The sequence below is a fragment of the Anas acuta genome, chromosome 8 (assembly GCF_963932015.1).
Source record: "Anas acuta chromosome 8, bAnaAcu1.1, whole genome shotgun sequence".
Classification (NCBI taxonomy): Eukaryota; Metazoa; Chordata; class Aves; order Anseriformes; family Anatidae; genus Anas; species Anas acuta.
In genome coordinates, this window is record NC_088986.1 from 31,406,038 (window position 1) to 31,420,712 (window position 14,675).

Sequence of the window (14,675 nt, forward strand, 5' to 3'; positions counted from 1 at the left end):
TCGTGAGGCGCAGCCAAAGGGCTGCTCGAAAAGGTAGGCGAAGGGCCATCCGCGCACGGTCCCGCTGTGGAAGGTAACGAGATGGCTTTACAGAAAGTGACAGCAGCGCGTACGTGAAACTACACCGAGTAGTTCCAGTTATTTCTACTGATTCCATCATTTATTTTTAAAACCGACGGCGTGAATGATTTTCAGAGTTAGCGTAAGCAGCCCGAAGTGCAGCCAGGAGACCGCGGCGCAGCGCTGCCGTAAGCAAAAGTGCTGTGCCCAGCACCAGGAACTTTCCAGCACTAATAAATGTGTTAAGGGCGACGTGTCAGGCGTGTGCTTCGACTTCCTCTGTGTCACTACCACACACAACCTTCGAAAGGTTGGAGAGTGTTTTTTTTTTCTTTCTTTTTCGTGGTGGTGTTTGCTTGCTCAGCTAGGTTTTGGGAAGCCAGGTTAGTGCCGTGTCCCTCTGGGGCACAAAGTGAGTAATTTCTCGGTGTCTGCTGGAGGAAAGCACCTGCTCCGCCAAGGCGCCGAGCTCCGGGGGCCGGCGGCTGCTCCCGCCTCGTCCCTGCGGGGTGGCTCAGGCGCTGCGCAAGGCGAAGCGGTGCTGTCCGCCCCCCCCCCCCCCCCCCCCCCGCCGCACAAAGATGCGGGCGTCGGGAGCCCGTGGGGCCTGCAGCACGGCGTGCGGGGGGCGGCCGGGGGCGGAGCGGGGCGAGCTCCCCCCGCCCAGCCCAGCCCAGCCCAGCCCGGGGGTACCGCGGCAGCCCCCGGCCGCCCCCGCTGCCGTCCCGCCCGGCGCCGCTCCCCGCCGGCCCTCGATGGCTGGCAGGCGGCAGCGGCCTCCGCAGGAGGGGGGCCGGGGGGACCTCGCCTACCCCTTCCATATTTAACCATTACCTAAATCCGAGGGGAAATGAGCAAACCTCCAGGCTTGGGGCTTTAGGTATTTTCAGCGCTGTTGGGCGTATTTATCCCGAAAGACTTTTCCACAACAAGTTATTTCTAGGCTAGGGGAGGTCTCCGGTGCCCAGGCCCTGCCTTAGCCCCGTTATGCGCGGGGCCGAGCGGGGCGACGCTGCCCGCGGCCGGCTCGGCGGGGCCGGGGCCGGGGCCGGGGCCGGCTCCTCCATCCCCTGCCCTCTGCCTGTGCCTGCGCCGAGTCAATCTGTGTTGTGAATCTGTGACTTGTTCTCGTTGCGGAAGTCGGAGGGGATCCAAGAATAGTTCAGATAGCTGTGTGTAATTTCTAGAGCAGAACCCCGAGAGAAATGAAACGCCCCACTCCAGTGACACTTTGATGTCACTTCAGCGGGCCCTGTGAGGTGGAATACGGTAAGACATTTTCATTTAAGGAAAAAGGAGAGAGGAAGGGGAACGGTGCTGATTTGTGAGGCTTTGGCTTTTTTTTAAAGTTTTTTTTTTTTTTTTTTTTTTTTTTTTTTTTCAGAAGCTCCTAACGCTCAGGAAGTGGAATTTGTGGTTTAGGGGGCCGAGCTCTGAAGGAGTTGAGAGAGACAGAAAAAAAAAAAAAAGACACCAAAAAACAACCCAATTCAAGCCCCATCGCTCCTTAAAGGGAGGCTAAATTTAAAGTCACCCAAACGAGCAGGCTGCGGCGCAACCCCCCACCTGTGCAGCCCGGCTCCCGCCGCCCCTCCAGATGGGTAAGCGCTCCTCGTTCCCTCCCCGGGCGGCAGCGCCCCTTCTGCCCAGCTCGCCCCCGGCCCTCGGCGGCTCGGGGAGGCTCCGGCCCCGCGCCCCCACAGCGGCGGCCGTCGGGCAGGTGGGCCCGGGCCTCGCCTTCCCACGGGCCCCGGCCTTGGGCTATCGGAGGGAGGAGCGCCCCGCCGGGCCGGCAGCACGCGGCCCCGCCGCACCGAGCCCCCCCTCCCGGTGCCCCCGGTAGTGCCGGGGCCGCTTTGATCTCTCGCCCCCCGCCCCGCTCAAGGATGAACGGCGGCGCAGGTGGGTCGGGGCAGCGCCGCTCCCAGCCGCTCGCCGGCGCCGTGCCCGGGGGCGGCGCCTCCCAGCCCTGCCCCCGTCGAGTGCCGGGGGCCGGCGCGGGTCGCCTCGTGCGGGGCAGCCCCGGGGCGGGGGGGACGGGCCCGGGCCCTTTCCCTTCCCTTCCCTTCGCTCTCTGGCAGCTCGAGGAGCTGAGTAAAAGCCTGCGAGCCCTCGGAAAGAGCCCGACGGACGCGACCTGAGGCGGCTCTTTGCCAAGGCCGAAGCGCTGGCCGGTTCGGTTCGCCCCGCCGCGGCCCGCAGAAGCCGGCGGAGGCGGCCCCGCTCCCGTCCCCCCGGCTCCCGGCGGGGCCGCCCCGACGTTTCCCACCTCGCCCCCCCCGGCCCCGTCTCTGAGTGCCCGCAGCTGCGAGGCGTCGCGCCGCCGGCAGCCGCGGGCCTCGGGTCGCATTCCGCCTCGTTCGTTTTCACGTTGCTGCGCCGGGGGTGAATCAGGCCCTCCGACGGCGGGGAGCGCCGCAGCCGTCGGGGTCGGCGGCGGTTTTGTAGCCACCCTCCCAGCCCGGGGCCCGCTGCGCTGCCCCTCGGGGGCTGCTGGGGACGGACGGGGCGGCCCGGGGAGGGCGTGCGGCCGGCGCCGCTCCCGCTTTAGCCGCTGGGACGGCCGCCGGTGCTCGGTGCTCCCGCCGAAGCTCGGGAGCGGCCCCTTGGCGGGGGGGCCGGGGGCGGCGGCCGCAGCCACCTGCGCGCCGCCACCTGCGAGCCGGCCCCCGGCCCTGAGCGGCGGGCTCGGCGCCTCCCCGCAGGTCGCCTCCCCGCTGCCGCCCCGCGGGACGCCCGGGGGTGACGCTCGACGCCGCCGCCGTGCCCGGCCGCCCGGAGACGGAGCGCGGCCGCGCCAGCACCCACCATGCCGAGGTCCTTCCTGGTGAAGAGCAAGAAGGCGCACAGCTACCACCAGCCCCGCTCCGCCGACGAGGACTACGGCCTGCGGCTGGAGACGGTGCTGGCCCAGATCTGCGCAGGTAGGGGCTCCCTCGGCGGCTCCCCGCTGCCGGCCGGCGCAGACCCCCGCGGGGGCGTCTCGCCTTGCGGGACTCGGCGGGGAGCTTCCCGCAGCACCCGGCGGGAGGCGGAGGGGCTCAGGGCGGGGAAGGGAGGCCGCAGCCGGTTCGCCCCGCGCTGAGCAGCCCCTCGCCTCGCCTTCCCCACAGACAGCAAGATCCCCGAGGGCGCCGGGCTGTGCCGCACCGTCCTGCCCGACCCGGAGCCGTCCCAGCGCCGCTTCTCCCCGGAGTCCCACCTTACCGAGGCTGCCGATGGCACCTCCGAGTCAGCGCCCAGCTGCGAGGGCAGCGTCTGCGACAGGGTGTCCGAGTTCGAGGACTTCTGGAGGCCGCCCTCCCCCTCCGTCTCGCCAGGTAGGAGCGGGGCGAGCAGCGCCTGCTGTGGGGCCGGCTGCCTGCCGGTGCCGTGGGGCAGTGCCGCGGGGTGCTGGGCGCCGCCGTCGAAAGTGAGTGGAAGGGACAGATTTGCCTTTCCCGCTCCTTTTCGTGTCCTCTCTCTTTCGGGGTGCTTTTCCAGCCTGTCTCCCACTGCTAAGGGAGTCGTGGGTTACGGTCAGGCTGTATGAAAGTCGTGATACCACAGGGCGTTTTTTTTTTGTTATTGTTGTTTCTGATTAATTGGTAAAGGCAAGCTGGTTATATTTGAAAGTTCCCGGCATTTTTCTACAGGGCCCTGCTACCCTAATGTTTAGCAGATAAATAGTTTTTAATACAGTAAATATTTGTACGTGGCTATTTATATACCTGTAGTAAACAGCGTTGGCTTTGTGTTCCTGCTAGACGTTTTCCCATACTCTGAGTTTTTTTCTTGTCTCTTGTCTATAAAAAGGATCTCTCCCTCTCTCTCTTTCTCTTCTCTTTTTTTTTTTTTCCTCTTCTCTAAAAACGCATTCGTAAAAACCAGATGAAAATAATGGCAGTCAGATTTAAACACCCCAAATCCAGGAAACTCACACTTATGGCTGCAGCGCCTGTCTCTAGCTCCCTCATCCTGCCTTTGATGTGGTTGGAGCAGTGGGAGATGCTGTCCCCAACCTGGCGTGAATACTTATCTCGTTTAAAAATAAAACGTTGACATTTTATAACAAAAATATGTATATATAAACCCCACGTTTTTATTGCTTTGGTTAAAAATTGATGTCTGAAAAAAGAACAATTTCTATCTTAGCAAAGGAAAAATTGTCTCAGCTTTACAAAATGACAGCAGACGCCAGCAAACGAATACTTTGTCCTGTTTCCTCACTGATTTTCCTGCTTCATCTTTATAGCATCCTTGCATATCGACAGCTGATTGTAATGACGGGGAGTTGCATTTTTAAAGTCCCTGCCCATTTTAAAAGTTTTAAAGCCCTTTGAGGGGACATTCAAAATGTTCAGGAGTACGGTATTGTTATAGCCAGCCGCGGGACAGTTTCAGTTTTTGCAAATGACAAACTGGACCAAAAGCAGGAATGCAACAGTCTCTCTTTTGCTAATATTTCTTCACAAAGCATAACAATGTGTAATTTTTATTCTAATGAATTGGTCCCACTCCTCATTCTCCAAATAATTACAATTCCTTGATAGGAAACAGACCGTTCTCACAAGATGTCTAAAAGACAGACATAAAATGGAGCAGCTATTTCCCAGGGCTGCTCTGCCTTTGCCTCCTCCTCACTGATTTCTTCCCATGCTGTGGGATTCATTAGCTCCCTGCCCCCCATCCAGTTACCTGGGAAAAGTACCTCTGCAAAATGCATCCCCAGATCAAGATTTTTTAGAGGAGGGGCTCAGTCCTGGGACTGTCTGATCCCATTCACAGGGGACAAGGGAATGTACAGAAGCCCAGTCCTGGCACAAAAAGCTTTCATTAAAGGAACCTCAGTACGTTGAGAGAGGTGCTGTTACATTAAGGATTGAGGCAGCGGCAGCAGGATTAGATAGGCGGGCTTCCTCCCTCTGCTCCTCCCGAATCCCTGCCCTGGTCACATTCAGTCTGAAGCCAGAATTTATGCCTAGGTCACTTCTGCGGGATGTGCTGGTGAGATTCTGGATTTTTATGGTTGTGTTTGCCTGGGTGGGGCACGGTTTCTGTGCTTTCACGGGCAGGTCAGATGTGAAATGATGTTTCTAAATCACGCTTAGGACAGGTGCAGCGAGCAGTACCGTCACCCCCTCATCTCCAGCAGTGAACATGGATGCAGGCTGCACTTCGATGTGCAGTGAAAGCCAGATTTTGGGTCTGTCTTTGCATGCAGTGCTGCTGATCCCAGTGAGCAGACAGAGGTACAATACAGTACCTTTACAGCGTTGTTGGCATTCTACATACATTGTCTCCGTCAGTGCAAATCACTTTGTTATTTAACCTCGCTTTCTATGTGTGTTTGTAATCGCGTTTGCATATCCAGAAAGTGCCTGATAACTCTGTGCAGCAGTATATTGGTGTTGTCTGATAAGCCAATTGATATTCGAGTCTTGGAGGGGCTTATACCTTTTACTGGGTATAACAGCGTTGTCATTCCATTGTCATTGTGATAGTTTTTGATCTGTGGAGGTGGACCTTTGAATCTTTCTTTCTGTGTGTATCAATCAGTTCCCAGCCGTTTCAGGTTGAGTTTGCCTTGCCTTCAAAAAAATAACAGTTTCTTCTCCCAGCGGCTGCACAGAACTGCTAGGAAGAGGAGGGAGAGTCTGTCAGTCCCTCCCTGATCACCCTGTGGAGGGCTAGATGCTGTGAAGCAGAGGAGAGGCAGACACAGCAATGTCTTTTGCCTTGCAGTCTAGCAGAGCACAGTTTGACGCTGGATGTGGGGCTTGAGTAGCTTGAGCTTGCCCCTGGGAAGTGTAGCGTGAGTGGCTCCCCTGCACTTGTGCTTGCGAGGTCTCCAAAGCGTGTGAGGTGATGGAAGGAACATTGCACGCAAACTGAGCTGCGGTGCAACGTTTACGTGTCCAGTGTTGCCAATTCCGAGGGCTCAAAAATCAGGTCAGCCTTCCCTCCCCTCTCTCTCAACAGACTGGCACAGAGATCAAGATTGTAAGTAATACCTTATGGATATTCAATTCTGGTGTTGAAATATTGAGGGTCTATGTTTTCGTGCTTTTCTTTACAGTCTGGACTAGTAGTTGACTTTAAGGGGAAAAAATTAGTTACAACAAGAACAAGCAAACAAAAGGAAAGCTGAGGGCCTGATGAAATCATGCAGTTTCAAGAGCTGGAGCTTTAAGATAGTTTTGAATCTTGTGATAAAATCGTGAGAGATGGCAACACTGAAACTGGTTGCAAAGACACAAAGATAGATGATGTGACGCTGACCACAACTTTGCAGTCAGTGCAGAACAGGAAAAATCATGCTCAGCACCATGTCAGCTAATTTGATTTCATCTCTCTGTTCAAATGTCCCAGTTGGTATGTGTGCATATATTTCCAACCGAAAGACTGGTAATTGCAATGGCAGAACTTGAGGCTGTTAACATCTGAAACTATATAAAAGAAGGAAAACAGGTCAATCAAAACTCGATTTTTGCCTTATTTTCACTCCCTTCTGTAACCCTCAGTGACCATCAGCCTACCTAAACGGGTAGGTTAACACACCATGCCTCTTTTACCTATCCCACCCTGGGTTATCTTGATTTGCTGAAGGCTGCTAAAGCTGACAAGAATGACAAAAGTCAAGCAATTGTGAGTGTGCATGTTTTTGCTTAGGGGAAATTATTCTGGTAGCCCAATTGGGATGCCAATATCTCTGTGAAGGCATCAGCACTTGAGCAGTTAATTTGTTCATCTTTTCCTTGTTTTGCTAACACATTTGTCCAGTGGAAACATTTGACTCTCCCAGCCCTGCTGACTCTTGTGGTGAAGTGAAAGCAGAGCACCTCGGGTGTTAATCACCATCTCTGGCAGACACAGCTGGGGTCTGGTACCCGTGTTCCCTGCCCAACTGTGCTTTCCTCTGTGCAAGGCACCCTGAGCATTTGTGCCGTTAAACACTGATCTCAGAGGCTGTGTTCCTGCCATTGCATCAGTCTCTGCTAAAGCCCCCACCAAGTGTGATTCATCTTGTACCTACTGTCTTGGTCAGATGTTGTTGCCAAAGGTGAGGCTGTTAAAGCCAGTTGAAGCCATCTGAGCTTGTTGTGATGGAAGATAGCTTTGATTATGGCTGATAGGAAAATCTCTTTGTCACCTCAATTTTTAATGCAGTCTACACCAGTGATTTTCATAATGTGTTTATGAACTCAATGTTTGGGTGGAATCAGTTTCTTTCCTCAGAGGAATCCGAAACAACCATGATTTTATTTCAGATTTATTTTTCTTTTCTTTTTCTTTTTCTTTTCCTTTTTTTTTTTTTTTTTTAAAGTGAGACGTGAAATTCAAGCACCTCAGGAAGAAGCTGTCCTTTGTTTCGATTATGCTGTAGTTAGTACAGTTGCAGGCAGTTGTTACATGAAGTTGAGAGACTAGATTTGGACATTAAATTGCACAGGAAACAATTTTTAGTTCTGTTGAACAGGTAAATCTTAGCAGGCTTGTTTCTTTTGGCACCTCTATGATGTCATTTTTATAATATGGATGGGTGCGATCTACATCAGAACTTAGATATTTGGACTGTCAGCTGTGATGCTCAGCCTGGGATATAATACATACGCTTTTCTGAGGAGCTGCAGATGAAACCAAAGGAAGTTGAAGACCGAGTTGTTTAGTATCTCAACAGTCAGATCAGTGTCTGTGCACCTGGGCACCCAAAGATGGAGGCAGACAAAACTGGTGGTTGCTTTAAATAATTTGGCTGGTGCAGCAGGTGAGGAGTTAGCACTGGAAGCAATATAAAATGCCCTCCCATGGGGGGTGAAAGGCCAGCTCTAATGTGCAGTACAGGGGTCTGGCTCTGCCACAAGCCTGGATGCTGAGCCGATTCTGCTCCACAACAGAGGCCGGACTGTGAAACGCACTAATTCCCATGACCTTGTGTTTCCACAGCCTCAGAGCAATCTGTGTGTCCATCCCTGGATGAAGCACCCCCCTTCTCAGTGCCCTTCAAACCGTATGCGTGGAGCAGCCTGGGGGGCTCTGAGCTGAGGCACCTGGTACAAAGCTACAGGCCCTGCCCGACGCTGGAGCGAACCTCAGCCCTGGGGCTCTTCTGTGAGCGCGGCTCTGAGCCTGCCCTCTATGGTGCGGAGTGTAGCTCTTCCCTCGGACTTTACGGTGACTTCGGCTCCCCGGGCCCAGGGCTGTTCGAGCGGCCTCCAGCAGCAGCGCCTGGACTCTATGCCGAGACGCAGCCTGGGCTGCAGCAGGAGAAGGGGCCTGGCAGCATCAAAGTGGAGTCGGACCTCTTGTGCCGCCCATTGCTCATCAGCACTGGCTCTTACAAGTGTGTCAAGTGCAGCAAGGTAGGGACCTTTTTCTCGCACTCCGGTTTGACTCTTTTCCAGCCCCTTCTCCCTGGCTAGCCTGACCCTGTACACTCTCTCCCCTTCAGGTCTTCTCCACACCGCATGGCCTTGAGGTACATGTGCGCCGCTCACACAGTGGCACAAGGCCCTTTGCCTGTGACATGTGTGGCAAGACCTTCGGCCATGCAGTCAGCCTGGAGCAGCACAAGGCCGTGCACTCGCAGGTGAGAGCGTGGCAAGCAGCCAGGACGAAAATTGGAGGGCCAGGGCCAGATGCTTGCTTCAGCCAGCACTGGGCAGGCCACAAAGGCAATCACAGGGCAGTAGGTGGGTGTTGAAGCTGAGGAGAGGAAGAAAGTATGGTCAGGCTGCAGTGGAGAGTTGTGGGCGAAGGGTATGGTGGCAGGCAGAGTAAAGGGTGGGCAGCTAGGGAGCAAAAGAAGAGTAGGAACAAATCAATAGATTAAAGAACACAGACTTTGTTTCCATTCCCCTGACTTCATATGTGTGTAATAAGCAAAGGTCTCTTTTGGCACTCCAGAAGTAAAAGATAATAAAAAATAATTTTTTACTCTCTGAGCTGTAAACTGTAACAAGGGTGTGTACATTTTTAACAGCTAAAGCAAGTCACCATGCTTTCTTTTGACACAGTTCTCCTCATTCTTTCTCCTCCCCGTCCTCCAAATAAGTGAATCTTCCATTGTTTGTAGTCATTGTGTCTGTGTAGGGAACATCTGAGCGACCAGTCAGGTATAGAGCACAGACTTCACCCGTCTCGACACCCTCTGAGTCACACACCAAAAGAATATGGTAGTTAATTTTGGCAGGAGGATTTGTAACATTTTCCACCTGCTGATACCGTGCCATATTTCCCCTTCACCCACCCACTTAACCTGGCAAATCTTCCTTCCTCAGATTGGGTTTGGGAGGATAGAGTTACAGCAGTGTTTGTTTGCTAACTGTCTTATTTACAGTTGCATGAGTGTGCAACAGCAGGGCACACAATGAAGGGAAATATCTCATCACCCATTAAATAATGTTGAAAAGAGCAGCACTGCATATTAAGTCCATGGAGGGGAGAACATTTCAGGGAGCATGCATAAAAAGCCAAATATAATAAGGTGACTATGAAAGCATATCAGGAAGAGGGAGATAAAGGGTGGGAGGAAGAGATGGTGGAAGAAAGTGATAGAAATGCATGCGTGAGGGAAAGGAGAGAAAGACAGCAACCTTAACGCATTTAGTTTGATTTGTTAAAGTAGTAAGCCAGAAAGCTGTTTTCTCCAGGTGCTCTAGGTACCTTTCACTTGAATTTATAATGGAAATAGAAATATGTAGTTAGTTGTTATGCTTACAGCAGAAATCAGCCTGCCATGGAGATTTTCCAGGAGAGCTATGCAGACCTTGGCACTCACTCTCCCATGTAGAGTGGAGAGGTGGCCTTGGAACAGATCTGCTGCTGTTGGTCTTCTCAGCAGAGTGATCATGTCTTAGGCCCACGTTGAAATATGCTGGCGGACTCTGTCCAGCTGGGGCTGCTCCCACCTGGCCATTTCTGCCAGCAGGAAGAGCTATTAAATTAATTTTGTGAAAAGTGGTGCAGAGCACTGGGAGAGGATACACTTAATCTTTTTTACCATGCGGTGCTGTCGTGCCAGTTTTAGCATCTCCTCAGGCCATTCCTGTTTGTTCTCTGGAGAAGTGGAAGTGCTTTCTAAGGCAGGAGGGGCAACACTGATGTGCCAGTTTGTTACTGGTGGGATCTCTGTCATGGTGTAATGTGGGCATGTTTGGGCTCCTCTTTCTGCAGGAACGTAGCTTTGATTGTAAGATCTGTGGCAAGAGTTTTAAGAGATCTTCTACTCTGTCCACCCACCTGCTCATCCACTCAGACACACGGCCCTATCCCTGCCAGTATTGCGGGAAGAGGTTCCACCAGAAATCTGATATGAAGAAACACACCTTCATTCACACAGGTAAGCCCTGCAGGTGCTGCTGTTCAGCCCCAGCTGTAGGTGCAGGTCTCTGAAGAGGTCTCTCTGCAGCAGCTTGTTCCTCCTTAGCTGGGACAGCACGTGCACCTCCCCATGCTTCTCACTGCCCTGCTGCGGTTCACACTATCTGAGTTCTACTTGTGCAAATGAGGGTGATTTGAATGTGGTTTCATGAACAGCAGCTGCAAAATAACCAAAATCCTCGCAATCCAATCAGTGTTCCCTTAACAGGATCCACCAATGTTTATTCAAAGAGCTTTTGTGTAAGATGATTTGTAGAGTATTATATTCATGTGGCCTTGATTTACAGCTGAGGTCCCTGGAATATGATAAGGGAATTTGCAGCATCCCTTTTTACAGGATCTACCAATTTGTAATAGGAACAAGAGGAGCCTCCTCCTCTAGGTCAAACACTAAACTGGCAGTCCCAGGATCCAACTCTTAGACTAAATATTTGTTCAGAGATTGATTGTCTGCACTTCCACCCGGACTTTCTGAGAAACGGCTGCAGTCTGATACAGAATGCAAGGAGAGGTGCAGAGTTCTCGAGTTTCACTGTTAGTAATAAACATGGAAACTAATAAAGTGCAGGTGAATCACCAAAGGAAATTGTTTTAAAATATTGTTCAGTGAGAAGGCAGGTTTATCAGAGTTCTTTAAAAGTAAATCTTGCCTTTCAGACCTGCACTGATCACTTGAAGTAGAGGGAAATGAGTGATATGTGAGATACAGAAACATTTGTAGGCATAAAATAGTAGCTGTACTGGCCTAACCCAAAGTTTAGATGACCAAAATCCTGTTTCCTGAGAGTGGAATATCAGCAGATATCAAGGGTGAAGTATAAAAATGGCAAATATGTAGAAAGATGGCATTATATATAGTGCTCTCAGCTTGTGTTTTTTCTAGACCACAAGCAGTGGAAAATAATTATTACTTTAAAAGATTCTCTACCATGTGTCTGCTGGATGAAAATGAACTGATGGTGAAGAAAAGCAAGAAGTATTTCTGTAGTAACTTTTTCAAATGAGGCTTGATTAAGTGGAATTTCAGCCAAATTCTGAATTGGCCAAAAATGTTATTTTTATTATTATTCTGAGATCGGAAACTGTCCCTGGGCTTTCAAATTGCTGACATAAAACCAGCTCCTTAATAGAATCCAGGAGTCACTTTCAGATGCAACATACACTTGTGAACTGAGCCTCCAGCACATTTTACACGGTTTTATTTTTCTAAGAATCTGTTTTTCAAATGTACAGAGTGCTAGTTGCTCCAGCTGAAGTTAGTGAGCTCTGCAGGTGCAAAGTCACTCTGAAAATCAGGCTTGGTTTTGTGGTTGGGGTTCCCTTTTATCCGTTATTTGATAATAAACACTATGAAAACACATTGAGATCCTACTCGCCTAGAGGCCAGTGGAGTTGTTCCACAGAACCCTCTGTGGGAGTAATTCAGAAGATGAATTTATTCTCATTACCATTGTTTGCCTGCAGGGGAACTTCAGGGCTTGCTGAAGGTGACTGTTAGCATTTCAGTCTGGGAACTAGAGAGAGAGAGAGAGAGAAGAGATCTTTGGGTGAACCCTGTCCTTCAGGGTTCACTCAACGGCCCTTGTATTCCACTGGGGACAAGCCCCAGCTCATTGGTTTGGTTTAACAACCTCCATCTATTGCACTTGCATCCATGTTGATGCTATAATAATTGATACCAGGTAGTCATTGTGATCTGGGGTCTTTCCAGGAATTCCTGATGTTTCTAGGCCACAAAGCCAGTTTAAATACCATAGAGGCCGTGCAGCTAAATATGAATGTGTTCGCAAGTTGTGGTGTCCTGGAAGCGCTCTGTGCCTAGCTGTTGCTAGGACTATACTGGGGCAGTGCAGATGCAACCAGGTCCAGGCTTGCTCAGCTGCAGTGCAGGCTTAGCTAATGCTTTGGTGCTCACAGTTGCATGATTTTAGGAGGAATGACTTTTTTTGTTAATCACCCAGGAATTGCTTTGATTAGCTCTAAGGCCCAGAGTGCGTTTCCTGTTTGCCCTGACCCTGTGTAAGCAGCATGTTGCCTCTTTCACACCCTCTCTCTACTACCTCCTGCTTGCAGGTGAGAAACCTCACAAGTGTCAGGTGTGTGGAAAAGCCTTTAGTCAGAGCTCCAACCTCATCACCCACAGTCGGAAGCACACAGGCTTCAAGCCCTTTGGCTGTGATCTGTGTGGCAAAGGCTTCCAAAGAAAGGTGGATTTACGGAGACACCGGGAGACACAGCATGGCCTGAAATGAGTCCTGCAATAATGGAAAGCACCTACAACACTATGAGAACAGACTCCTTTGGCTTCCCTGCTGGACCTGAGCCTTGTCTGTAGCACAAACCCTGGCATTACCTTTCTGACCAGGAGCTTGGAGACGAAAGAAGACAGGGACATGGCAGTGGCAGCTCAACCTGCATGACTGAGAGTGGAAATCAAAGGCTGAGGTTTCTCTCTCTTCCCCTCTCTTTTTCTGAAATAACACTGGAAAATAAGCCTTTAGATACGAAGCCTGATACTCCAAAGACAGATAAGCTACCAAGTATCTGTAAGCTGGAAAGTATTTCTCCCATAGCCAAGATGAAAACCCTTATGTTTTCAGTAGCTTGAATTACCTTGCAGGGAAACATGGGTATAACAGTGTTTACACGGTAATCACAGGGAAGTCAGCAAATGACATGGGGAGTGCTTGCCTTGGTTGAGTTTCAGTGCTGAATGGCTTCACTCTTGGTTTCCTGTCAGGAAAGCCTGGAGGATCTGAACTGAAGTGTGCAGTTTGACATCTGGTTGTTTTTTAAGCTAAGGCACTAGCTTGGGCCTCATCCTGCTCTTAGTTATTCTGGTGTAAATCAGGAGTTGTGCTGACAGGAGGAGGCCCTTTTTATTCCTCCCAAAGCTGTATCTGTGCTTAAGCAAGGCCTGGCTGTGTGAGTGTGTGTTTGAGATATAGGGGTTATGTCTTGCTACATCCACTGGGGAAAAGGAAGTTTGTGAAAGACAACTGGAAAAACCAAAGCACAGAGTTATGCCTTATAACTAGAAACCACCCAGCAACTGATCCTGACTAAGAGAGCAGGAGCATAGGTGAGGCACAGACTTTCTGTCCAGAGCAATTGTTGGCTTCTGCGCTCTGGGCTTGTTATAAATAACTGGAAAATAGCTACTCAATAGCATCATTTGTATATTTGTTTTTTGTTGTTGTTGTTTTTTAGTTTTTAAAGGAAAACTCTCCTGAGGTGGGCAGGAATCATTATAAAAGTATAATTGACTGAATTTGCCTTAAATGACCCTGCATGTACCTCAGTTAAAAATGCTGTTTTTACTTTATTGCCAGGTTTGTAAATGTCTTTATTTAGGTTTTATGGAGTGTCTTATGTTTATTAGTACATATTTATTGGAACAATGTTTTAAATTAATAAAGTGTTGAGGATCATCAGGTGTGATTTTTTTTTTTTATTTAATATGCGTCTTTAACATGTTTGTGAATGTCAACCATTATGATGCTAAACCACTTCTGGTGATGGTCAGAGGTGGTATTCAAGGAGGGAATGCAGGTGAGCTCTGGTGATTAAAGAACACCAGCGTCCTACTTATGTGTCCAGCTCCCACTGATTTCAGTTAAATACTTAACACTTGAAGACTGGAGTATGCTATGTTTAGGACTACTACCATGAAACGGTTTAGATGGGGAACACCAAGCAGTTCTAAGTGTCTGCATTTAAAACACAGACTGCCAGAATTCCCTGCTCAGCCCAGGAGGAACTCGAATGTCCTCCTTAAGATAGAATGGCTGTGCCAGGAGTTTGCAGGGACCCCTGAACGTCAGGTGCATCATTTATACTGAAGCCTGTGTGGGCTTACAGAAAGGCCTTTTGCCTGCCTGTCGCATCAACAGGGCTTGCTCCAGCTGGCAGTTGCAGCCCATACAAGGCAGACACAGGAGGAAGATGGAGGAGTCTTGTGTCCTTCTCCCAGCAGAGCACAGCGTGGCAGCCTGAGCTTTTAAGTGTGCACGTAACCTTGGGCACCCACATGAACACAGGCTCTGTTTCTGGCTTGGTTTATACCTTTATTCTGGATAAAAACTTGTTACACATGGATAGAACTGCAGGCTGATGAGTGCCTGAAGCAGTGGGTTACAGGGTTAGCGTTGCTTGCTTTCTCCCTCTTTAACACAAAGAATATTTAACTCTGTCACACAAGAACGGAGAGCAGCTCGAACAGCAGTGAGCAGGAATGCCCTGTCATGGCCTCA

The 14,675-nt window shown here is 50.7% G+C and overlaps 1 protein-coding gene across 3 annotated transcripts; it reads left to right on the plus strand.

Annotated features, from left to right (window-relative positions):
* The first annotated feature begins 1,205 nt into the window (after positions 1-1,205).
* Positions 1,206-13,856, plus strand: GFI1 (growth factor independent 1 transcriptional repressor). Of its 3 annotated transcripts, XM_068689729.1 has the most exons (8): positions 1,206-1,329; positions 1,445-1,661; positions 2,766-2,984; positions 3,174-3,380; positions 7,987-8,402; positions 8,492-8,629; positions 10,216-10,381; positions 12,496-13,856. In XM_068689729.1, exons 3-8 carry the CDS (start codon positions 2,870-2,872, stop codon positions 12,672-12,674), a joined length of 1,221 nt encoding a protein of 406 aa, XP_068545830.1. In that variant the 5' UTR covers positions 1,206-1,329; positions 1,445-1,661; positions 2,766-2,869; the 3' UTR covers positions 12,675-13,856. The 3 variants fall into 3 exon arrangements, with proteins under 3 accessions (XP_068545830.1, XP_068545831.1, XP_068545829.1); XM_068689728.1 differs by having other exon boundaries at positions 1,226-1,661; XM_068689730.1 differs by lacking the exon at positions 12,496-13,856 and having other exon boundaries at positions 1,223-1,661; positions 8,492-8,732; positions 10,216-10,359.
* Positions 13,857-14,675: the final 819 nt, after the last annotated feature.

Coding starts and splice junctions, on each gene's coding strand:
- GFI1 (XM_068689729.1), top strand. CDS start 2,870: ATGCCGAGGTCCTTCCTGGTGAAGAGCAAGAAGGCGCACAGCTACCAC. Junction 2,985..3,173: donor GCTGGCCCAGATCTGCGCAG/GTAGGGGCTCCC, acceptor CCTTCCCCACAG/ACAGCAAGATCCCCGAGGGC. Junction 8,630..10,215: donor ACAAGGCCGTGCACTCGCAG/GTGAGAGCGTGG, acceptor CTCTTTCTGCAG/GAACGTAGCTTTGATTGTAA.